At 40.6% G+C, this 25,794-nt stretch overlaps 1 protein-coding gene across 1 annotated transcript in view; it reads left to right on the forward strand.

The window, feature by feature from the left end:
- LOC122803382 (interferon-induced GTP-binding protein Mx3-like) overlaps nucleotides 1-25,794 on the forward strand; it is a 1,250,224-nt gene that overhangs the window by 793,444 nt on the left and 430,986 nt on the right. The window contains exon 13 of the mRNA XM_044072962.1: nucleotides 22,889-23,030. Within this exon, the coding sequence (XP_043928897.1) occupies nucleotides 22,889-23,030 (142 nt within the window). The remainder of the gene's footprint in view (nucleotides 1-22,888; nucleotides 23,031-25,794) is intronic.

A 25,794-nucleotide genomic window follows, 5' to 3' on the forward strand; every position in this document is an offset into this window, starting at 1 on the left:
AAATACATAACATCTTTCCCAGGACAACATCACCAGATTTGCGAAGATGGGTGCACATGCTGCCCCATAGCCACTCCCTTTATTTGCTTGAAAATTTCACCTTCAGACTAGATGTAATTTTTCTCCAATACTATTTCCATGAAATCCATTAAAAGTCTAATTTGCTTTGTTGTCAAAAAATCAAAGCCTACCAATGCTTCATGAAATAATTCTAACCCTCTAGCTTGGGGAATAAACAAAAATAGGTCAGTGACATCTACATTTAGGAAAAATACATCCTTATCCCAGAAACTAGATTTTATCCTCCCCAGAAAGTCCCATGAATCACAGATATATGAGTCTTTAGGTCCTGCAAAGGTTTTAAACTTCTGTCCACAATTACCGGAAATAGATACGTTTTGAAGCCTGCTGCTGATACAATTGGCCTGAAAGGAGGGTTGATTTAGTTCTTGTGTATTTTTGGGATTTCACAGATGACTGCTGTAATTAGGTTAGAGTTTTTAAAAAATATATACATATCTAGGTCCACTGCATGTTGCAGAAAACTATCTTCCAAGTATGGATATATTTTAAAATAGGAAACATTTACCTCATTAATAGAGGCTAAAGAGTAGGACCCGGTTTAATGTAAACTTTTAAGTAGAAATTTTTAACTAGAACCACTCCCCCCCCCCTTGTCAGGCTTCATACTTGAACAGAATAATTCCTTTTTATTTCCTCCAACAACTAAAGTTATTCTCTGTTTAAATTGTATTTCTTTGGCTTTATATTGTTGGAGAAAGGGATATTGCCCTCTTTTGGGGATTGATCTTGACATCCCAAGTAATGACAACATCAGTTTTGGCAACGATTAAATGCCCGTAGAAAGCCTGAATTATACTGACTCCCCCAAAGAATTTGATGAAAAACAGCCAATTACTCAAGAGCCCTTACCTTACAATATAAAATAGAATCTAATGTCGTAAAAGACATAGTAAATAGTTATAAGTGTATTTTGACTAGTGACGATAGGCTGAAAAAAATAGTTGGATCAAGACCAACGTTCATTTATTAAACTCCTAGCAATATTAAAAATATTGTAGAAATTAAGACATTGCATTTTCTAGTAAAAAGCAAAAAAGGTACAAAAAGATGTGGGAGCTATAGTCAATGTAAATATATTTTAGAACGTCAACAAATTGAACTTCGCAACAGTCTAAGATCTGTTGTTCTTACACTATATAGAAATTGTCTAACCAAGGGGATTATATACCTAGCAATTTGTTCCATCTGTCCAGCCTTCTATGTTGGAAAAACTGAGAAGCAACTAAGAAAACATATTTACGAGCACAACTACGGCATTCTAAAATATAATCAGAAAAGCACACTATATTGGCATTCCATTGTATGTAAGGGTTTTAAACCGTTCTCATTTATTATTCTGGGAAAAATAATGTACAGTCCCAGGGGTGATCCATGGAATGGGTGCATAGAACTAAAAACATGCCTGTTTTAAAGCAAAGAGCCAATAAACTATGAAATATGTTGACAGGTTAAGCTGACTACAAAAACATTTTTTTTAGAAAAAAGACATACACATGTATATAACATTTTTATGGTTTTTATACACATCTTTTTTTTACTTAAATATATTGACATGTTTATTTTCATTTTTATTAAAACATTACTACATGATTACTTTTCATTATATACTATATGTTTTAAAAGGGTACTATTAAATTAAATCTTTTAGAAGGTTTTCACTCATTTGTGCTTGCTGTTTAACTTAATAGGAGATTTTAATGATTTTATTTGGAATACCAATTATTTAGTTAATGCATTCCTACAAAAAGTGCATTTTAGAGGAAGCCTTTTATTCTGATGAAGTCTTTGTTTCTTAATGGATAAAATGCTTCTTGTGAATAAAAACTTAGTGGATTTCATCGCTCTGCAATAAAATTATCTATGGTGGCTCCCTAGTCCGTGTGTTGTAATGGCTTCCTTTCTGGATTTAGTTTTGCCTGCTATTATGTAGGATTTTTTTTTTCTTGTTCTCAGTTTTTGAATTTTATATTTTCTTCCTTACGATCTGTACCTGGTTTACTTGGTCAATCCAGTAAACTCTTGTAAGCAAAGACACATAATAAAATTTAGCACACACGCTCTGCAGTTGACTCCTTTGGAAAATGTATTTCATCTTCCATTAATTGTAAAATATATCCAGTGGCCTCATAACGCTGTGACCATAAAGTAGTTTGACACAAAGAATGTGGATTCTTGTGAGATTTGTCTATATGTAAAGAGGAGAGGGATATGTAACTGTCACCCTCGTGTGTAAACTGGTGTAAAATGCTGTCAACATGGTTTTGAGAGTAGAGTGTTAAACCACTCCACTAAATTATTTGTTTGAGGATGGTAACAAGTATTTAACCATTTCAATGAAGTATCCCCTCTGTCCAGCACTATTGGCAGTAATCACCTATAGGAAACAATTTTTGCATGCTGTCTTTCTGCTGTTCTACTACCAATCCCCAGTACATACTGTCTCTGTACTCCTTTTTCTCTGTTTTCATCACTCCTTGGTTTTAGTAAATCTGACATCTATGTATAATGTTCTTTGATTTCCTGTAAATATGTTTAAATGTATTTGTCAAATATTACCTTTTTCACAAGTTAAACATTGCTATGCATCTTCTGTGTATTGTCGTTGTATTATATAGCATGCACATCTTGTTATGTACTGGAGCTTTGCTCCCCGAGCCTCCACTGAAAGAGGTTTTCTCAGCCCAGCCTGACTTTCCCGGTAAATGAAAGGCAGTAAATAAAATAAATAATTCATTAAATAAATAAAGAAGTAACTTCCTTGGAAACCCCTGCTGAAGTTTTCTAACTGAGCATTTGCTAAAGTTCTTCATCAATAGAGGACAAAGTCACCGTTTCAAGGTACCTAATAGCCTGCTCAGCCACTCCTAAGATGTGCTCTGAGGCTGTACTGTATCCACGGTTACCTTCTGAAATGGTTCCTTGATAACAAGCAATGACATCAGTGCAGGCTTAGCTTTGCCTTTTGCCTTACCAACATTTAAGTACTGCTGGATCTTGCAGCACTGTCTCATCTTTTGCAGTGTTTGGCTAGTTACACTTGCATAATCCTCCTTTTTTGTATGCTTCATTCTCAGATGTCTTGAATAAGAAATATTATGGACTATGACCAGAAGACCTTGATAGCAGTCCCTTAAACTATCAACTGCTGTACCATTTCTCCCTTTAGCTTTCCTTCAGAAGTCCATTATCTTACAGCCACGCTTTTTACCACAAAATAGGCTCCTTCCCACAAGAGTCAGAAACTACCACAAAATAGGCTCCTTCCCTCAAGAGTCAGAAGCCTCTTTGGTTATCTTCCTCAGCAGTTTTGCGACTGTTCCCAGTTCCCTTTTCAGTCAGAGTCTTGTATTTTCTGACAGCTGTGTGTCAGATTAAGACATACTGATAGCTACAAGCCATTTGATCCCTGAATAGCCTTCCAGAGGAAGCAGGTACCTTTTGACAGCTGTAGCTAAACTTCATGCTTCCTACTATTGCCTTTTTCCTTCAAATAGCCACATTATCTACATTTGTCAGTGGTGTGAGTATTGGCTATGTCACTCCCACAGCTACCTTCCCACACTGTCATCAAACTGACCAGTTAAGACATTTGCAGGGGTATCGTCAGATACCACTGTCTGCGTTTCCTCCCTGCCCCCTTCTTCATCCAAATGAACCCTGGCTAATGGCACATGAAAAGGTGTTTCTTTTATGGCCATAACTGGAGTGGATTGCCAGGGCAAGTAAAATTTCTAACATCTGCATGCTTAACTAGAAGCTAATTCTGATGAATTATCTGTCTTGGCAATGGATACTTTACCCTCTACCAGGATAGAATAGAGGTTCCTGTGATAATCTGGAGTAGCTGCAACTTCAAGACAATCCACAACTACTGTGGTCCTAACTTTGTTAGCTCACTCACATGGATTTTCCTACCATGTCACTATGTAAATTTGGAATATACATGTCCATTTTGTTAGACTGGAGACATTTTACTCCATGATCTTGATGTATACTTGAGCCCCAGGTTCCCCTTTTGCCTGTGAAACCAGATGAGGTATTTTCTCCATAGTTTCTCTTACACCCATGTGCATTGTTAGCTGCCCCTTCTTGTGAACTTGTGCCTTGCTTGATAGAGATCATCATTTTTGTCCATGTCTAAGCTGTTACCTAGATTCTCATATCCAAGACAATGCACTGAATACTACTTCTGTTATCATAAGGTCTCCCAGCATTTCAGAAGAGCAACCTGAACTTCACTGACTGACCTGTTAAAATACCTAAACCTGCTACATGGTGGGCTAATGCTACATCATGACATCACTCACGGTCACAGATGGTCCCTAAATTGTGGGTGACTTTTGGTCTTAAGTGAATGTGCAGAAATGCAGTCTTGGCACAATCAGTAGCGTTCAGTGCAGGAAATGGAGATGGCTGGTTTTATACATGGATTTTAGGGGGTATTGATGTTTATGGGCAGTACTATAATTGGCTTTGTTTGCCTCGTGGTGGGACACGTCACACATACCCATAGTTTACACCTGCTATGGTTTGGGTTCCAGTATGCCCACACCATTTCCAGAGCTGGCCATGCCACAGGACTGCTTGGAAATAGCCATTTTATGTTTGCCCTCCATACAGATCCTGTGCCACCAATTCTTCCATAATCATGTCCCGGGATAACTAGACTTGCACTGTACTGGATTGTATTGGATCCTGCTGTACCATCCCATAGTATTTCTTCCACATGTCTTCATTGCAGTCATCCCACCACTTAACAGAAGAGATCATATATTTTTCACTGATACCAAACCCTCCCCATGGTCTAGGGTTACCACCTGTCCCTCTTCGCGAGGGATAGTCCCTCTTTGGGCATTTGTGTCCTGGGAAAAAATCTAAAAAATGGCAAATGTCCCGAGATTTTAAGACAAAATACATTTCTTAAGTTTTCTTTAATAGTTGTATAAAACAATTATTTGGTATCTGGAACACACAAATATTATATGAAATAGTATAAGGTATTAAAATGCTAGAAAATAAGCTTTTAGTTTGGCAAAAAAGTGAAGTTCTGTCCTTTGCACTGGCCGTGGGTGTGTGTTGTCCTGCAAAATCTCATATTTCTACAAAAAATTATCCACTTTGGGAATTTGAAAAGGTAGCAACCCTACCTTGGCCCCTTTCTGCATTTATTTTGACCTGTGATCCCCAACTCTGTAGTAGTGTAGACTGTCACATGTCCATGTGTCCCTAGGAACCTGTTCAGATGATGGTTGTGACACTCAGCAGCCCCTTTCAATGTCAAGTATGTGGAAATGTTTAAAGGTTTTGTGCACCGGCAGTGCCGTTTAGCTAGAGTTAAACTATTCTCGGCTCCACGAAGTCTACTCTTCAGTTTTTACCTTGGAACTAGACAAACCTTCAACTTTAGCACTCAAACCATTCATTTCACAGTCAAGCACTTGCTTAAAACTCATAGCAAGCACTAATTAACCCTAGCAATATACTCCCCTATACTGTCCAGAAGGACAAGGCTCTCTATTCGTCCCCACCAGCCAATTGGAAAAACAGCTTACTCTACCTATTCCAGCATGTCCAAAGGGCAGTTTCTGGTGTACTCTGCAGTCCAAATAGTGAATCTGGGTATTTTGAGGCAATATTACAACTGCCTCACGTACACAGACCACCCTCTCCTCCTACCACCAAACACTAATATATGCAAGTGATGCAATTATAAGGCCAAACTGGAGGCAAAGCTCTCTCAACCCAAGACTGGAACTGACAGTCAAGAGGAGAAGGGTAATACTTGCAACACGCCACCAGTCTCACATAGACCTAATAAACCAACACCGGCAAATAACACACATGAATACATGAAAACATACTCGGAGGCTCTAAATAAAAATCTGCAAAAGCAACACAGACCTCCAAAGTAGACATCCAAGCAACCTCCACACCCCATCACCAGCCATGAAACACATACTTCACATAATCAGTGTGCCACGCAATCACAGCCCTCAACGCAAAATAACATACCCAACACACTAGTAATAGGCGACTCTATAGTCAGACACACTGATGTCCCACTAACTAGGTGGACAAGGAGAAGGTTACAGTTAGCTGCCTGTCGGGTGCCAGGATCCACCACATAACACAAGCACTCAGGTCACTCCAGAACAAGTACAAATACAACTCTGTCATTGTCCATGTTGGCGTGAATGACCTGAGACGTACCTCCCTGGACTACATGAAAAGAAACATGGAAGAGCTCTCTGATCATGTAGCCCAGGCTGGTATGACCCTGACCCTGAGTAGCATCCTGCTCTCACCAAGAATGATGCCACAGTATAAAGAAAAAATGATCAATTTCAACAATTGGCTAAGTTTCTGGTGTCATTCAAAGGGGATCCAGTATCTGTCTGCCTGGGATGACATGCTCGACAAGCCACGTTGCTTCGCAAGAGATGGCTTGCACCTGTCGCCCTTAGGCTTTCAAATACTGGCCAAGGCTCTTGCCGCCCCCATAGTGCCTTTTTTAGGCAAGGCTCAAATGACAAACCCACCACCACAAATAGCACAAGTAACCAAAAACTGAGGGTAATGCTACTCAATGCCAGAAGTCTAAACCTCAAAATGCACGCACTCGAGGCACTCCTCAGTATGGAGAACATCGACATCTGTGCAGTAACAGAAACCTGGTTTAAGGCTCCTGAGAGCACCCTAGCACTACTAGGCTATAACTCATACCATACCTTTTGGCCACAGAACCAGGACCGAAACACAAAAGGTGGGGGTGTATCCATATTCATCAAGGACACCCACACCTCCAGGTTAGTGGTGCAGCACAATGCATTAGAGATCATCCATGTGCAACTAACAATGGGCAAAACTGCAATCCAAATTGTAGCTTGCTACAGATCACCCACCATGGCCCAGGACCCCCATTCCACATTTCTGGAGACACTGGATATTATGAAGGTCCTACCAAACACCCTAATACTGGGTGATTTCAATTACCCAAACATAAACTGGGATAACTACTCAAGTACTAACTCCCTTGCCCAACGCTTCCTAGAATTTATAAACTTGAATGCCCTGGATCAACTGGTTAGCACCCCCACCAGAGGGAACAACATATTGGACCTGGTCATCACCAACATGGGCGACTGGTGTTCCACACCGGAGGTCAGCCCTTCACTGGTTAGATTAGACCATAGACTAATTACTTTGGATATCCACATTCCGACCCCACCCCCAATCAAGGAAACCACCATGAAAAACTTTTCAAAAGGAAACTTCACTTGAGACTGAGGTGGAAAGGTTCACAGCCCCCATGCTAAAGGACAATGCTGTCCAAGCTGCTGAAACCTTTACAAAGGCACTCTATGAGCATCTGCAGGAATGCATGGATTGTGCTATGAGCATCTGCAGGAATGCATGGATTGTGCTATCTCAAGTAAAACCAAGATTCACACTTCCAAGAAAAGGAAACCAGTCTGGTGGACCCCTGCCATAAACAAACTATGCAACAGAAGGAGGAAACTAGTACAGAAAAAGAGTAAAATCCGAAGAAGGAAAGACATCCCTGATCAGTATCAGCAAGAAACTACGATCCCTCATTAAATCATCCAAGGCTAGTTTCAAAAGAAAAATTGCCAATGACTCCAAAGATAACCACAAAGCATTCTTTAGCTATGTCAAGAACCTAAGTGGAAACTCTCAGATCTGCTCTGAGTTAGTGCAGAATGGCACAAAATACACTGAACCGACTGATATTGCCAGCATTCTGGCAGAAAGGTTTAGTGCAAACTTCACCCCCCTCCTCACCCCCTAAAGGGCCCATAACCATACCAGAAGAATGTAGGGCCTCATCAGTCACCGACACACAGGTTAAAACAGCCCTATCCAAAGCCAAAAGCACAGCTTCAGTGGGACCAAACAGTGTCCCAGGCTGTGTCTTACAAGAGCTCCAAAATTAACTAACCCCTCACCTAAACACACTGTTCAAGCTCAGCCTCTCTACAGACTACATACCCACAGAGTGGCACACAGCAACAGTTATCCCACTCCACAAAGGTGGAGCCACAGCAGACCCTGTGAACTATTGCCCTTTAAGCCTGACTAGCCTGGTCTGCAAGGCTATGGAACGCATCATCATGGAACTCATTAACAGAGACATTGGGAACCTCCAAACCTTGGACCCTACCCAGTTTGTCTTTGTTAAGGGCAGATCATGCCTCCTAAACTTGGTGGACTTCTTTGAGATGGTTACCCAAGGTATTAGACGAGGTCCACACAGCCTACCTAGACCTCGCAAAGGCTTTCAACACCATTCCCCATTCAAGTATTATAAACAAGCTCACCAGCTTGAACATAAACCCCTATGTTACGAGATGGGTTGCCAACTGGCTCATGGATAGAACCCACATGGTGAGAGTTGCAGGCTCTACGTCCGACTCTAAACTGCTTACAAGTGACGTCCCCCAGGGCTCAGTCCTAGGACCCCTCCAGTTCAGTATATACTTCTCAGAGGTACAGGCAAGCATAGGAGGACTATGGATGACCAAGTTCGCAGAGTACTGCAGACTAAGGGGCCATAATTGATTCTCTGGCTGATACAGACACCCTCCAGATGGGTCTCACTGAGCCGGATACCAAAATCATGGCCTCAAGCTAAATGCCAAAAAGTGCATAGTCATCCCATTTGGTAAAAACAAAGTACCCTCGAACTATCACATAGGTGGTAGCCCCCTAAATACAGAAAATGTAATAAGGGATCTGGGGACCCAAGTAGATGTTAATCTCTCCTTTGATAATCATATTGCCAAGGTGGTTAGAAAATCCTTCTATGTGGCCCACCTAATCACAAAAGGGTTTGCATCTAGAACAAAAGAGGTTATTGTGCCTCTCTGCTCATCACTCATTAGACCCATCATAGAATACAATGCCCCATTTGGGATGTACTTTACAAGACACCTGCAACAGCTGGAAAGACCACAAACGTACCTCACCAAGAGGATTACTGGCCTCAAACAGATGCCCTATGCACCCTGACTCAAGAAACTCCAGCTGTACTCTGTTGCATATCGCTTACTCAGAGGTGATCTCTGCCTGACATACAAGGCCATGTCCAACCCAGAATTGATGGACATGCTCCACCTAAAAAAAAAACAAATCCCGGAGAGCCACATGCTGTAGAGAGATAAACCTCACCACAATGATAAATAGGACATGCTGGAGGGATAGATTCCTATCCCAGAGACTCCCCATGCTTTGGAACAGGATTCCAATATACATCAGGCAGAGCCCCTCACTAACGCTCTTCAAGAGAAACCTTCACAGGTGGATGGGAAACAGAAAATTTTCCCCGGGGATCACTGCAGTGGCTCTGCTGGACAGTGGCGCAGGGAACTATTGGCTCTGCTGGACAGAGGTAAAGGGAACTAATCTAAGGGGGTGGCGAAAGCCAACACATTCTGGATAGGCTTATAAATGCCCTTGGGCAGATAGCCTAGTACTTACCTATGAACCTATGATTAGTCCAGATAAAATCAGTTTAACTAGGAGACTATCTTTGATGCCCTCCTTTTGGGAGGAAGAAAGAAGCTTTGTTGAAGTTTCAAGTAGTTTATTCAGTTAAGTAGGTAGATGTATGGGTGTTCCTCTTCTACTTAAAACTTCAGTAAGGCATCATTATTCCTCCCACAGGATTGTATGGAAATGTTTGATGCATAGTGTGAATCGACCATGTACTACCTAACATAGCTGTTAGATAAGGCTGCGCACATCATTGTGTTCTTTTTGACTCTTCACTGTCACTGTCTGCTTGTTAGGACGTGTAGAGGAAGACTAGATGTTTCCACTTTTAATCTTCTACCATATACAATGCCCGACACTGGCTAGATGGGAGTGGTGCAGCTTCTTCTGTTTTTCTGATACCATCTGTCTTGTTCTTGGTGAATGTGGTGGTGTCACAGGGGGCGCTGTTGCTGCACTTCTGGAGGGTTCTGGGGATGCTGGCTGGCTTGCTTGATGTTGTAGTGTCTTATTTCCTTATGGAAAGGGATAGTAAGCAGTGAAGATTGGAGGGGAGAGGCTAAAATAATCTTCAGTGGATAGTTTAAAATGATCTACAAGATCAAGTTGCCTGGTAGCAACCTGTAAAGTTATATTGTGTAGCAAGCTGCAAATATCTGGCACACTACAGTGCCCTCAGATGTATGTAGATAGCAGAACCAGGGCTTCAATAGGCCAACATATGCTGTACCATATTTTTGGTTTAAACATAGCCCATGTTATATTGCTATTCAGCCATGCCTCATAGGTTCTGTATGAGCGTCTTCAGCCAGGGTCCAAAGTGGAACTGTGCATCACCTGTATTAGACTAGGAGTGGGAGGAAAAGACTGGGGAAGGGGGCTGAATGTTATATAGACATTATGCATGTGCTTGTGGATATGTAGGTGTACTAATGTTTCTGAACTTGCATAATAGATGGACCTGTAAGGTGTTTCCTGACAGGAAAAGGTGATGGAAATGATTTCTATGCCATGTATGGGTTTCCATGGGTCTGCCAGAGTGCTGTGCAGACAAATGGATTGTTAGTCCCTGTTCATTACACACTACTTGGTAGTTGATGAATGGCAGCCTTTCCTGATGATAAAGTGGTGCCTGTGGACACTGGCTGGAGCATTTATTGCCATGGGGGCAAAATCTATGGCTCCCAGCTTGTGGAAAAGAGAGCCAAACATGGTGGCAGCTGTCTCTCTTAGTGAGTTAGGAAAGCAGGTGCATTCCTTCACAAGTGCAATTAGTATGTCAATAAATGTTCTGAGTATTTTACAGACTGTCTCCTGAGATATACATCATGGTGTCCCCAGTTTCTCTAGAAGGTCAATGTAACCTGTATGGTAAGAGTTGCAAATACCTTGGTATCCACAAGTACAGAAAGCCCGTACATTCCACCTTTGAGTCTTTTGAATGTACATATCAGTCAGTGCTTGTGTAATGTCTATGCATGTGCGGATTGTCCTGGACCTGCTGATCCCTATGAGCTGCCTGGACATAATTCTCTGCCGGTGTCATTTTCTGTTGCTCAAGCAGCCTTATTGCACACCTGGGAGACTGTCACTTGATCTTGTAAAATGCTGGTTGGTGAAAGTTGCTGCTGTTACTAGTACATCTGCCTGTAACTACCTTTATCCTCAAATACAACCACCTTTACCATTTCACACCTGAAACTATGAATCATTATCGTTTTTACCCTATCCTCATTTACATGTCATTGGGGAGACATTATACTGGGCAGCATCAGTAATGGGTCATTGTGGAAAGATTTGTGTACCCCATTTTTCATTCCTTTGTAGGCCATTGCCATATACCACTTTATGGTTCTGTGACTTGCTGTCTAGCTGTGTGTATTCAGGTTTTCAACATAAGATCATGCTGCAAACTTTAATTGTATGTGAATACCTCACAGTTTCAGTTTAAAGTCACTTTTCCTCTCTTTCTACTGAAAGTTCTCTTATACTCAGTGAAGTTGCATTTTTCCAGTCTGTGTATTTTACATGCTGCAAGATTTACAACCACAGTGTTATGAAAAATGTAAGTGCATTAGCTTTATATGTGTGTATATATATATATATATATATATATATCTTTATATATATGTGTGTGTGTATGTGTGTGTGTATATATATATATATATATATATATATATATATATATATACACACACACACACACACACAGTCAGTGTGTGTGTATGTGTGAGAGCGCACACGCGTGTGTGCGTCTGTGCGTGTACATATTATCTTATTTTATTTAGCCCTTGTGTAGCAGGCAGTAGTTTATAGGTGGAGTCATCTTCACTTGCTCAACCAAGGCTAGTGCCTTCTTTTCAAGGGAGGCCTGTGATGCTGTTTATACTACCAGAGGAAATTTGGCCAGGGCATCAGGGAACTTCCCCTCATTTTTGCAGTTTGTGCCATGGGATCTTTTACAATACATATATATATATACATATATATATATACATATATATATATATATATATATATATATATATATATATATATATGTATGTATATATATAGAAGGAGAGGTTTATTGGGTCTCCAGTCAGAACCAAGTTGTTAAATGTCTGGAAAATGATTATCACGAGATTTACCTCCAGAGCAAACCAAAACTCAAAAGATGAATCTTTGACATCCATTTTGAGAACATGCAACAGATTGGTTGTGATCATAGAAGGACAGTCATAATTCTTTCTCATATAAGTATCATTATCTGCTCCATGTAATACCAGTTAGAGAGAAGAAAAAAGTTTGAGTACTTTGCATTTTACAGCTTTGAAAGTTATAGCACAATTACTGTTACCACCCATATCTTTTTATTATATGCATCATTAGCTGCTCCAGTGTACTACAAGATGGGGGGGCAAAAAAATAATAATGCGAGCAGAAAATATTTTACACTTTGGAAGCTGTACAACACTTAATATTGCCTCACAGCCTGTGACTAGAAGTGAAGTGTATATCTAATTATCTAATAGCTTTAAAAATTGCAGTACACTTCATACTACCACATAAATACATGTAGATGTATTACATATAATCCAATGTAACAATGAACAACCCTGCCAGAGATCCACAAGTAACAGTGAGGAGAGTTTTTAGCAAAAGCAAACTACATTGATAATATAAAATGCTGACAAGGTTTTATACCAACCACATAAAATGTTGATAGCTTCCAAAGCAAACAAAGAGGCTTCCATCATATACACTACTGCCATAAATAATGCAGGGCTAACAGTATCTGCTACATATTCACAATACAGCTGTATGTGACATGTACCAACACCACCACAAATACATAAAGCTCAACATACGCTTCCACTTTACTAAAACTTCATATTACTAAAACATTTGATGTGAAGTTGTTCTGTCTCGCCGTTCATTCTTACAGATGGGTTCAATCAGCTCCGAGTCAAGGCTAGGTACCTGTCGCATGATGCACCTAGAGTTACCTCAGATCTAGTTTGCCACTGCAATAGATCGGAGGTTCCGCAGCAATAGCTCGGGCCAGTAAAACTTTATTACAAAGATTTTTTCTTAAAAAATTGTTAATTCTCTCTTAGCTTTAGCTGTAACTGCTTTACGTTTATATATCTTTAGTGTGCTATTTCTTGGTCTGCCTTTTTCATATATATAATATAGCTTTTGGCCTTCGTTTTTTTCTAAAGGCCTTTATATTTAGTGTAGTTAGAGTAGTTATATAGTTATTGTGTGCTTTGATAACTTTTCATATTTAGAAGTGCTTAGATATAGTTAGTGTGTGTGTGTGTGTGTGTGTGTGTGTGTGTGTGTGTGTGTGTGTGTGTGTGTGTGTGTGTGTGTGTGTCTGTGTTTATAGTGACACTTGTCACAAGATATTTAGCCCATAGTTTTTTATTAGGGTTCTTTTAATTAGTTTTGGGTGTGTCTTTTGCATATTGCTGTAGTTTCACTAATTTTGTGCTTTTCGTTATGGCTGACCAGGATAGGGATAAACATCCTCAGTCAGGATTCAAGAAATGTCCAAAATGTGGACAGAAAATATCTGTAACATATAGCCATGTAAGTTGTGCTAACTGTTTGGGAGCTTTACACCTTCAGGAAAGTTGCTCCATTTGTCATTCTTTCTCTTCCAGGGTCCTTCAGGAGAGAAAATTAATTGACAGAGGTTTAGTCAAACCATCTTTTCAAGAAGCTTTGAGTGACCAGGATAGGTCTAGCAAATCTTCAAAGTCTTCTAAGGCTTCTACTTCTTCTGAAGTAAAAAAAATCTAAACAACCGTCGATGTCGGCTCCACAACCCTCGGAGCCAACCATCTTATCTTTTTGGAGCCGGTCCCCGGTCCTGGAACTGGTATCCGAAGTGCCTAAATCTCCACTCCTGCAATCTGTACCTCCTTCTATCCACTCATCTCAGTCTTCGATAAACCCTTCCGATTTAGATGTGGATCGTGTGGTGCCGAAGCTTTTACAGGCACCGGCCTTTGCTAAATTTTTATCGGCTCTGACCCAAATGGCTTTGGAACTGAAGACCCTTTTACCATGTACTACTTTTCCTCCTCCGAGCCATACTGGTCCTTCGGAGTCAGAGTAGTCAGACTTGATGATCATTGAGCCATCGGAGCTGACTCCTGCTCCAGTGTCCTCTGCTCCATTTACTCTGACATCCTCTGCACTGATTGAGGAATCTAGGAGCCGACTCACTGTGGTTGGGTCCAGGAAGGATAGTTGGACTGACCTGTCTATTCTGACTCTGCCTTTTGGGGCTTCGTCTTGGATGAGCCCGGCTCCTACCTCTGGCTCAGAGCCCACTGTCCCAGTGCCGGGGGTATCAACAGTTTCCTCAGATCAGTTGGTCCCTTCTCATCGGAGCAGAGGTGCCTTCGAAGCCATGAGGAGAGTTATGTCTCCTAAGACATCTTTGACTTCAGGTCCAGCTACCTCCTCCCCCAAAGCGCCTGTGACTGCTTCTGCTTCACAGATCCTTGCTAAGAATAGAGACCCAGAGCCTCAGGAAGCCCCATTGGGTGGTCCCTGCTCTTCCAAGACCTCACCAGAAGTTCCCACTGATGAGGTTCCCAGGAAGAGAATCTGTAAGAGGAAGCATCTAGACTCCCCACAGAAGTCTCTCACATCTGATACAGACTTAGATGAATCAGAAGGGTCCCCAAGTTCCCCCTCTGAGGATATCGCCTTTTGCTGAGATAGTAGAAATCCTTAGGCAGAGGGGTGACTGGCAGTCCACCAACCCTACTGAAGATGAGTCTGTTCTCCTGAAGGCTTTCAGGTCTCAACCCTCCACCTCTTGGGTGTCTCTGCCCTTCGATGAGCTTATGGAGCTGGTCTCACGAAGGGCGTGGGAGTCTCCGGACACCATGGAGCCTGTCCCCAGGAGGCCTAATAAATTTATTTCTGCCCCCGCCCCAGGAAAAATCTTTTCTTACCAAGGGAGTGCCAGTTGATGCCATTGTGATGGTGAGAGCCATCAAAAAGGAAATTTCAGAAACGTCTTCCTCTATCTATCCTCCTAACAGAGATTCTAGGATCATGGATAGATACGGGAAGCGCACATACAGTTAAGCGACTTTTGCACTGCATTCGCTCAACTATCTCACCCATTTTACTAGACTGCAAAGAGATCTAAAAGAGCTCGGAGATACTCTTCAGGGTACAGTAGCTGCAGGAGCTTCAGATAAGTCGCCTCCCAGCTTGCTACCCTCAGTTCCATAGTAAACTTGTCCATGTGCCTCATTTGTTTTGCAGCTGATGGATCGAGCAGAGCAGCAGGTACAGGAATTGCTCTTAGGGGACACTCCTGGATGCACTTGTGTTCCTTCACGGAGCCCTTTAAGTCATCCTTTGTCAACACCCCTTTTGATGGCTCATCCCTTTTCGGGCCCAAAGTTAAGGAAACTTTGACCAGGTGTGAACAGGAAGGAAAGACTTTGTCTGCCGTCAGAGTCCGTTTTTCCACCCCTACCCAAGGGTCAAAGGGGAGGCAAGACGTCATTCCATAAAGCAGAAGGAGCCTTTCAGAACACACGTGGTGAACCCCCCTTCAGGGACAGAGGAGGGGGTAATAATGGAAGACACCGCCCTCGCAGCAGAGGGGGTTTGCAAAACCAGGGTGACAGAGATCAGTTATTTGGGAAGCCCTACCAGTGCTCTTGAAAGGAGGCCCGACTGTCCTACTCTGGAGGCAGTTGGGGATCCGCATATCTTTGTATCCAGATGCCTGGCTCCAAATAACAAATGACAATTAGGTACAAAGTATTATTTCCAGAGGATATTTCATTCCTTTCGCCACACTCCCTCCATTGACAAGAAAAATCCTGGACGTTCCACCCAGTTACAGGGAACAGGCAACAACAGAGGTCCAAATGTTGCTAAGAAAGTCATCCATCCAGTCCCAGCAGACAAGATAGGATCCGGAACTTATTCGAGATTCTTTTTAGTTCCAAAAAAGACAGGGGACTGTAGACCTATTTTGGACCTCAGCAGACTAAACAGATCTATCAAGAAAGAGATGTTCTGGATGGTCACGCTTCAGTGGATACCTCCCTTTTTAGGGAAAGACAATTGGATCTGCTCGATAGATCTTCAGGATGTGTACTACCATATACAAAATGGCCAGACCATCCAGGGATCATCTGCGCTTCTGGCTGGGAGCCAGTCATTACCAGTTTTGAGCCCTTTGGTCTCACTACAGCTCCCAGAGTGTTCAAATGTATGGCAGTGGTCACGGCTCACCTGAAAAGTTTAGGATTCCAGCTGTTTCCATACCTAGATGATTGACTCCTCACTGCCATCACCAGGCATCAGCTCATACAAGCCAGGGACACCACTCTCTCTCACTGCAGTCTTATGGGCATTACAATAAACTCAGAAAAATCTCCCTTGTTACCATTGCAACATACCGTTTTATTGGAGCAGAATTGGACACCACCACTACCGCCACTTTGAGACTTCCAGCAGAAAGAGTCTTAATACTCATCAGCAGGTCCACAATATGATATCCAAAAACAAAGCTCCAGCATCAGTGGTACTAAAATTGGTAGGTATGATGTCAGCTGCAATATTAGCCATTCCAGTGGGTCACGTGCACATGCGGATTCTGCAATGGCTGCTGTTCACTTAGTGGTCTTACCAAGAACTCCCAATGTCTCATCTTATAATGATCACAAACACATGCAAAAAGGGTCTTCAGTGGTGGTTGACCTCTCTTCATGTTACGATAGGTTGTCCTTTTGTTCTACTCCCACCAGCAGCCACAGTGACCATGGACGCTTCCCTGATAGGGTGGGGGGTGGGCATTTTCAGGGAAGAACAGCCCAAGGCACATGGACCGATCAGGAGACACATCTGCATATCAATGTCTTGGAGATGAGAGCAGTACTTTTAGCGTTGCAGTACTTCCAGGACTCTCTTCTTCTGGGAACAATTGCAATTCAGACGGACAACATTTCAGTGGTCTGGTACTTGAACAAACAAGGAGGACCAGGTCCTACCCCCTTTGTTGCAAGGCCCTAAGAGTATGGCAATGGGCTACCTCCACCCAGCATTTTCTGTTAGCAACACACATCCCAGGGAAATCCAGTGTGATAGCAGACAAGCTGAGCAGAACAATTTTGTTGCCTCATGAGTGGTCCCTCGAGAAAGAAATAGCGGACAAGATATTCAGCAGGTGGGGACAGCCTTGCTGCGACCTTTACGCCGACCACATGAACACCAAATGCAGAAGCTACTTTGCCCTGATTCCCCCTCCAGGAGAAGCCCCAAGGGATGCACTCGTACACGATTGGCTTCCAGGTCTCCTCTATGCATTCCCACCAATTCCCCTGATACCCAAAGTACTACAGAAAGCAAAACCCCTGGGAAGGACCATCATTGTAATAGCCTCTCATTGGCCTCGTCAGATTTGGTTCCCCTTCCTTCAATTGGAGTACCCTTGGATTCTGGACCCAGTTCCAGATCTTCTGACGCACTCATCGGGGGAACTTCATCCCTCTCTTCAGTCCCTGAAGCTGACAGCTTGGCTGCTTTAATTCCCAACATAGCTAGTTTCCTTAACCTTTCAAATGCAGCACATTCTAATATCCTCTCATAAATCCTCTATGAGGAAGCTATACCTTAAATGGAAAAGATTTTCTATATGGGCCTCTCAAAAACAATGCAGCTTGGAGATTTTATCACTTACCTCAATCAAACAACTCCCTTCCTGAAGTTTACCTCTTCCCATAGCTGTACTTCAACCACTTTCTTAGATATGCAGATTTCCAAGGACACCAACAGTAACAGAATCACCACTGATCTATTCAGAAAACCAGCGAGGGTTAACTTATTACTCCACAGTAAAAGTCTACATCCTACAAAAACCCAAGTATAATGCAGTGAAGTCCCAAGGCTATAGACTAACTAGAATTACCACAGAGATGGAACCATTTTTGGGAAACCTGAACAACTTAGAGAATGATTTTCTAGTGAGAGGCTATGAAAGTCAGATGTTAAAAAACATCCTGGAACCCATTATAGAACTGAAAAGGACTGAAGCACCTTCACTCAACCTCCCCAGTAGAAAAATGTTAAGTAATCCCACAGAGAATAACAAATGCAAAAATAGCTGCATCCTGACATACTCTTTGGATTATCACAGTATCAAAAATATTATTGAAGAAAACTGGGACATTGTCACAGGAAACCCTTTTCTGATTAACATCTTAGGTGAAGCCCCATCATTTGTTTATAGGAAAACCAGGAATATTAGAAGTTTTGTTGAATTTAAACCTAGACCATGTGAGAAAAGCACTAAAAGATGCAAAACTTATTGCACATTTTGTATATTTATACAGCAAGGTGATAGTTTTTATTGCTCTTATTTAAAAAAGATCATTAAAACCAGTGCAGGGGGTGACTATAACACTAAAAAAGTAATTTACAGGGCACAGTGCAATGAATGTGATGCATTCTATGTGGGCAAGACTGTAAATAAACTCAAGCAAAGGATTTCATGTCATCTGTCAGAAATCCGCTCTGGATGTAAAAATAATGCAGTAGCCAAACACCTTTCTCTTCATAAAAGACACACAGGTTTTAAGTTCCAGATCCTGGATCGCATAGACATGGGTGATCTTGAAGGAGACATCCTGAATATTCTGGAGAAACATGAACTTGCGGCAATTAAAGCTGAACTCTTTTAGAAAGCCTGGACTAAACTACTACTGTTCAATTAAAAGTGCACTGGAACTTAGAAAATTGCCACATTCACATTTTTTTTTTTTCTGGTTCTCTTTTTTCCACTTTATTCAAAATGATGGTAATAACAATACTAACTAATTATACAATTATATAGTTTTTTTTTAGGGTTCTTGTACACAGACCTGAAGAAGTCTAGAAGGACGAAAGTGATCTTTGTTAACAATAGGTTATGAAAATAGAAACTGATTTTTACATGCAAAATGTATATGTATATATTTATATATAATTTTTGATCGCAAAATGAACTAAAGTTGATATATTTCCAGCCATGTAGTATATTGCCTTGTATAAAATCGCAGACTTAATAATCTACTTAATAATAAGATGTACCATTAAAGCACATTAGGGCTATATATTATGACAGCTACTAGGTAGGGCAGGACCAGCTCGAATGTCACACCGATGGGGGAAGGGATGTGAATTTAACATGTGTACCAATAACACTTTGTTTTACAGCACAATAAACCGCTCCCATGCCTGATAAAAAGTATATATATATATATATATATTTAGAAAGCTTGTGAGGAAATTATTACTCTATTTTTGTTTTACTTGGATCGCTTGTCTGTGTACTTAAAGGATTTTCGACTGGAAACAGACTGCCTGCCTTGCTTGGATTACTTTCGAATACTTAGTAATGCTGCAGAATTATATATTTTCTATTACTTTTTGACTTGACGAGTTTACGTTCGCTACTTCTACTACTATTATCTGATCTGATTAATATACAGTGATTAACTAGAAATATATGGACTGAAAATCTTCCACACAGAGAAGTTTCTTACACTGTTTTGAAAATAACATTGTTCCCTACCAAGCCCCTATTTAGAGTTCTTGACCATGATTTTCAACAAAGGAGATGCAGCAGCAACAGATTGGGTTCAACTTGCTGCTATCTCTAATTTTCACGGTGGATTTGAAGGATTGAATATAATGTCCCACAAACTATCCAAAGCCTTTCTTAAAGGGACTTTTCATCTCAGATCACCTATGAAATCCCCTTATACCCCATGGAATCTAAATGTTATGCTTTCACGCATTATTCTCCCACCTTTCGAGCCAGCTTCCTCATGCAATTTGAAATATTTGTCATGGAAGACTATCTTTTTAGTAGCCATCACTTCTGCCCGCAGAGTGTTAGAGCTTCAAGCCTTGTCCATAAAGCCTCCTTATTTGATTTTCCATGCTGACAAAGTCTCACTACGAACCAATCCCTCTTTTTTGCATAAAGTTTGTCCTGAAACTAACCTTAATCAAATTATTGATTTGCCAGTGTTCTTTCCCAAATACTCCAGCAACATAGAGTATATGCTGCACAAGCTTGATGTTCATAGAGAGCTCAGATTTTACATGGATAGAACAAAAGAGTTTAGGAAATCAGAACAGTTTTTCGTTTCCTTTTCAGATTCCAGAAAAGGTATGCCAGTGGCTAACACAACTCTAAGTGATTATCCGATTGTATCACATTTGTTTATTCAGCTGCAAATATGCCCTTACAACACAAAATTAAGGCTCATTCTACTAGAGCAGTGTCTACATCCTGTGCCTTTTCTGCTAGACTTCCTATAGACAACATCTGTGCAGCAGCCTCTTGGTCAAGACCTCATACCTTTATCACTCATTACAAAGTTGACAGGGCCTCTAGGGACAGGGCCTGTTTTGGGTCTACTGTCCTGAAAAACATACTCCCGTGAGCCACCCGAGAAAGATGGTGCTTGGAACCTCTACCCATCTTAAGAATGAAAGGCGAGATAGAACAACTTCACATAAAGAAGTTATGTACTTACCATAACGTTCCATGTGAGTTGTTGTTCTCGCCTTCATTCTTACTTCCCACCCTCCTACCCCCTCCAGGGTTTTTCAAGGACCGAGATACTAGATTCTTCCTGGTTGCTTAACCCTTCCATAGCTTTCTCGTAAAGAGTGATAGAATGACACATGTTATTTATTGTACGCAGCCAACAAGATCTGATGTAACTCTAGGTGCATCATGGGATAGGAACCTGGCCTCGAGCTGTCTGAAAACCTCGTGCTTTGTAGTAGGCTGACTTGGAGCCGAGGATTGGCTCCAAACCCATCTTTAAGAATGAAGGTGAGATGAACAACTCGCATGGAATGTTATGGTAAGTACATAACTTCTTTGTAGGCTAACCTTTAATCCACAGTACCAGTAGCAGAACTACATTGATATACCCAAACTAACATGTCACAGAATGACAGATTATGCTAACATAGCATTCGTACCCATAATGAATGTTACTGACAATATTAAACAGTATTATAACACAGTAACAATTACCAATGGCACTACCATAGGATCGTGCAATGTACTGTGACCCAACCTCCAACATTATATGAATGGTTGCAATCACAGTTAATATAGACAATATTAGGAGTAATGGAATAGAGCATAGAAACAATGGTGGAACTTAGCAGTTCAGTACAACAGAGGTAGCAGTAGTAATGTATCTGATGTTGGAATACGGGAAATGTTACACCCGTGTAGTTTCCATGCTATAAATGCTATATAAATATAACAAGTAATGGCATACACTTGAACATCACTATTGCCACACAATGTAACTACATCTATAAAAGTGATATTACTGTGTACAACAACAATGTGAGTGGATATACTCTGTCCAACAGATGGATGCTACATATACTGCAATATCCCATGTAGCAGTGCTTGCCACGGTGGTTATATATGCTATTTTTGCATATATCAAAATGCACAGTATTGTGTTAGTGTATTTATACTCATAGATGTTTGTTGGTTTGTAGGGTTTGTGATGGGGTGTGTATGCTTTAGTTGACAGACAGCAACACCTGTTCATCTGTACTGTATGATGTTAATCTCATTTTGGCATGCAGTATGTGACATGTATATGGTTTAGGTGTGTTTATTATACGCTATTGACATATGTGGTCGGGATGAAATCTTGTTAGCATCTTATATTATCTGTGTAGTCTGATTTTGGTAAAAGCCCTTTTCAGTGTTCTTTGTGGGTCTGAGGCAGGGTCAGTCATTGCTATATTTGATTAAATGCAATGTACTCCTCTCTCTCTCTCTATATATATATATATATATATATATATATTTTTTATATATATATATATATATATATATATATATATATATTTATGTATGTCTGTGTATATAAAATGTATGTATGTAATAGAAATATATGCATGCACGTGTGCATAAATGTGTAGCACTATGATTTGAAACATACACAGTTTTCAAAAGTCTTTGTTAATGTTACAGGTTTTAAGGAATTATGAAATGTAGCTAAACTGTGTTTTATTTAATAGCATCATCTTAAGTATGGAGAAAAGCTAGCTTTGTGATTAGCTCCTAAATCCAGATATTCTTCCCCCTCAGACACTCCTTCCCTTCAAGGACATACAATTGTTTTGCATTAAGATTACTTCTTTAATGTTGCATTTAGTGCTAAACACTTCCAATTTTGTTTCAAATGCATTAGCTTTTAAGTTGAGAGCAGTTGGGAGAAGTCCTAGCAGCAGAAAACAGAAGAACAAGAAGAAGAAGGCTGTGCAAAGTTGATATTCATAGGGATGTTGGGCAGGCTGCATGATACTTACGTGGCTAACTTTGTCGTTACCTGTTTCTTGTGGGGGAAAAGTTGCACGAGGAACTGATGATTTTAATTTTCTACCAAGTGTATTCATAGTGATGAGCTAAGTGTCCTAATCAGGCATGGTTGACTTCTTTTGATCACATACAGAAGATCAAATGTGCAACTCGTTAGCAGTTTTTTATGTAGGGGTGATGCCCCTTTCCCATGGAGGCTGCTGGGCCATGTGCTTCCCTAATAACGGAAATAATTAACTGTGACATCTAACTTCTTAAATTACAGAAATTTCTTTAAATAGCTGATCCAGTCTCTTGGCCTCACTTGTAACAACTTCATTTTGTCTGCCTGCAGTACCAGATACAGTTCTGACCAGATTACAAAAAAAAAAAAAAAAAAAATGCATTTTGTTAATTTCCAAACAGAAACTGACTTCCTTTACTCAAGACATTGCAAATGCTACAAGAGGAGAAGATACAGAAAGTGAAACTAAAGAAAAACTATTTTCAGTTGTGCGGGAAGAGTTTCAAAAGTGGAAGAATAGTCTGGATACATCAACAACTGCCTGTGAGTATAAATGAGTTATTCTGAGCAATGGAGCTACTTTTTAAGAGGTATACAAAGATATTTGCTATAAATGGTTCATTATGTTTCTTGTAATGTGGGACTTCTGCATTTTAGCACCCCAAAAGCACCTTACAGTTTTTTTTTCTGTGGTATAAAATGTGGGTTGAAACAATGAACTTAATTCAGTATACAACATATATGCTTTCAAACATTATCTGTCTTCAAGTTTAGCATATACAAAGGTTGTTGTCTTTCGGCTTTTCCTGGTTAGGGGTCGCCACAGCGGAACTTCGGACCGCTGATGATTGGCAGTAGATTTTCACAAACTCCGAGGTGCCAGCTCTACGTTCAACCTTCAACAAAGGCACGCCCATTTACGCATGTCTTTCGAATGCCCACCCAACCACGGGGAGGACATGCAGACTCCACACAGAAGGCACTCCCTACACTCCAGCCGATAATTGAACGGGAGAACCTCTTGCTGTGAGGTAAGCACCTGATATGTCAGGACCCACTTGAGTGAGTCCCAAAATATGGAGACTGAATGGCTGAAAACAAGCAGACTTGCATATACTATGTCTGAGATTGCCATTTCTCCAAATCTTCCCTTTTCTCTGAGGTATGGCAATTTTGGAGTTGGTATATATAAGTTATGGGGAGGTGGGGGGGGCTTTCCCTCTTCCGAAAAACAAGTTTTAAAGAGTAGAGTGATGTTCAATATTCACTCTTCTACTGCATGTTTGGCCTTTTTTTTTTGTTTGTTTTTTTGTTTTTTAGGTGTGTCGGCATTCGGTGTTATGAGTGCCAACATTTCAATAGGACTTAAAAATTAAACTATTCTCCAACTATTTTGCTTGCTTTATGTATCAGTAACATTTCGCTAAGCAGCAGCTATGCTTAATTTAATTAATTCTTTGGCTAGCCTAATTATTTAGATATTTTAATTTTTGAAGTTAACTTTTATGCCTGTTACTTCCACTTTCCTGGCAGTGTTTCAATAATGCAGGCCAGCACTGTTTTTTTTTTTTTTTTTTTTTTTATTACGTGGACTAGATTACTTTGCCACAGGCAGTACTCTGCACAGAACAGTTTACATTACACTTCTGCATCTCATCAAATGTACATGTTGTTTAGTGAGAATGATGTGCACCGTGACCCTCGAATGGCAGTCACTGTTCTCATGAGCACCATGTTCTGCGTTAGATTCAAAAGTAAGTTTAAACATAGAATCCCTTCAGTTTCAGTGTAAACGTTGTGCTGTCTCCTGTGGGTCTGTGCTGTTTTAAGTCATGTCATTATGACATTTGCTTTCATTTGCATTTCTACACATTCAGAGCATTTTTTTCCTTATCCTTCCTCTCCTTGATGTGAATTATTGCATACATTCTCCTTGCTTATTGCTAGAGATTATTTGACTTCATAATCGCAGAAACAGTGTTTACACCACTTTAGCTGTGGGGAAAAAATGCCAGCATAACTGACCTGATGAACAATGTAGTTTGATTCTATAAGGTACAGAAAAGAAAAAAAATATTGAAATATATTAGATTATTGATTTGTATGGCAATGCATGTTAGTCTTCTAGACGGTACCATATTTTTACATTGAGAGTATATAGGAGATTTTCAGAAGATGATTTAAAGCCTGTTTTGTTTCTTCCATTTGGTTTTGATGGTGGTTGTTTTTGAATGCCAGTGCCATAGTATCTTAAAAGCCCCATCGAGACACCAAAGATTTGTGATTAACTTTTGTTCAGGCAAGTAAGTGTAAGTTACAGCTAGGTGTGGTCAGTCTGCACATTTCCAAATGGAGATCCAAAAGATCTGTTCACATGTCCTAGATATATACAAATATGGATTTATCAAAGCTTCAGGGGAACATTTTATGACTGTTTTTTAAATCATTGTCATTTTTTCTTAATTATTGTGGATAAATGTGTGAGCTAGGTCTTGCACAGTTAATAAACTTTGTGCCATTCACGTCAGATAAAATCACAGTATGAAGTTTTGTTGATTAAGCAAAAGTATGAAGTAAAGGAAAGCTTTTGAGCATACTACAGACAAGCATGCCAAGGCAGATGATGTGCCCCTGTTTGGTGAGCCGGCAAGGGATTGTACAAGAATACAAAAACATGAATGCAAGGGTGGAAAGTAAGATGCACAAAGGAAAAACAGTGTTGTGTGAAGTAAATACAGTAATCGCTTTGGTGAGAGGGATATACATTGAGGAGCCATCTAACTGTTAACATTTATTTTTGGAAGGAGTCACACACTGAAAAAATTGTGAATCAGGGTTACTGCTCTAAAACTTTTATTTTAGAAATGCCTATAAAGCACACAGCATTATGGAAAGCTGGCAGTCTTTTTAAAACCCAAATGATTTGATGCCTCACTAATGTTATTTCTTTAACACCATCTTTTTATATGTAGTTGGTGTGTGTACATATATGGTGGGGCTGTTGCTCCCTTCACCTGTTTCACTGTATATTTTGTGGTTTCAGTGGTGTGGGGTTTAGATGGGCGACCATGGTGGTGCAGTGGTTAGCATTGCCACCTCACAGCAAGAGGTTCTCCGGTTCGATCCCTGGCTGGGGTGCCTTCTGTGTGGAGTCTGCATGTCCTTCCTGTGGTCGCGTGGGTTTCCTCCGGGTGCTCCAATTTCCTCCCACATCCCAAAGACATGCTCTAGGTGGATTGGACATTCTAAATTGGCCCTAGGTGTAAATACGTGTGTGTACCTTCTGTGGAAGGTTGGGCGCTGGGCT

The sequence above is a fragment of the Protopterus annectens genome, chromosome 5.part1 (genome assembly GCF_019279795.1).
Source record: "Protopterus annectens isolate FY-2018-M chromosome 5.part1, PAN1.0, whole genome shotgun sequence".
Classification (NCBI taxonomy): Eukaryota; Metazoa; Chordata; order Ceratodontiformes; family Protopteridae; genus Protopterus; species Protopterus annectens.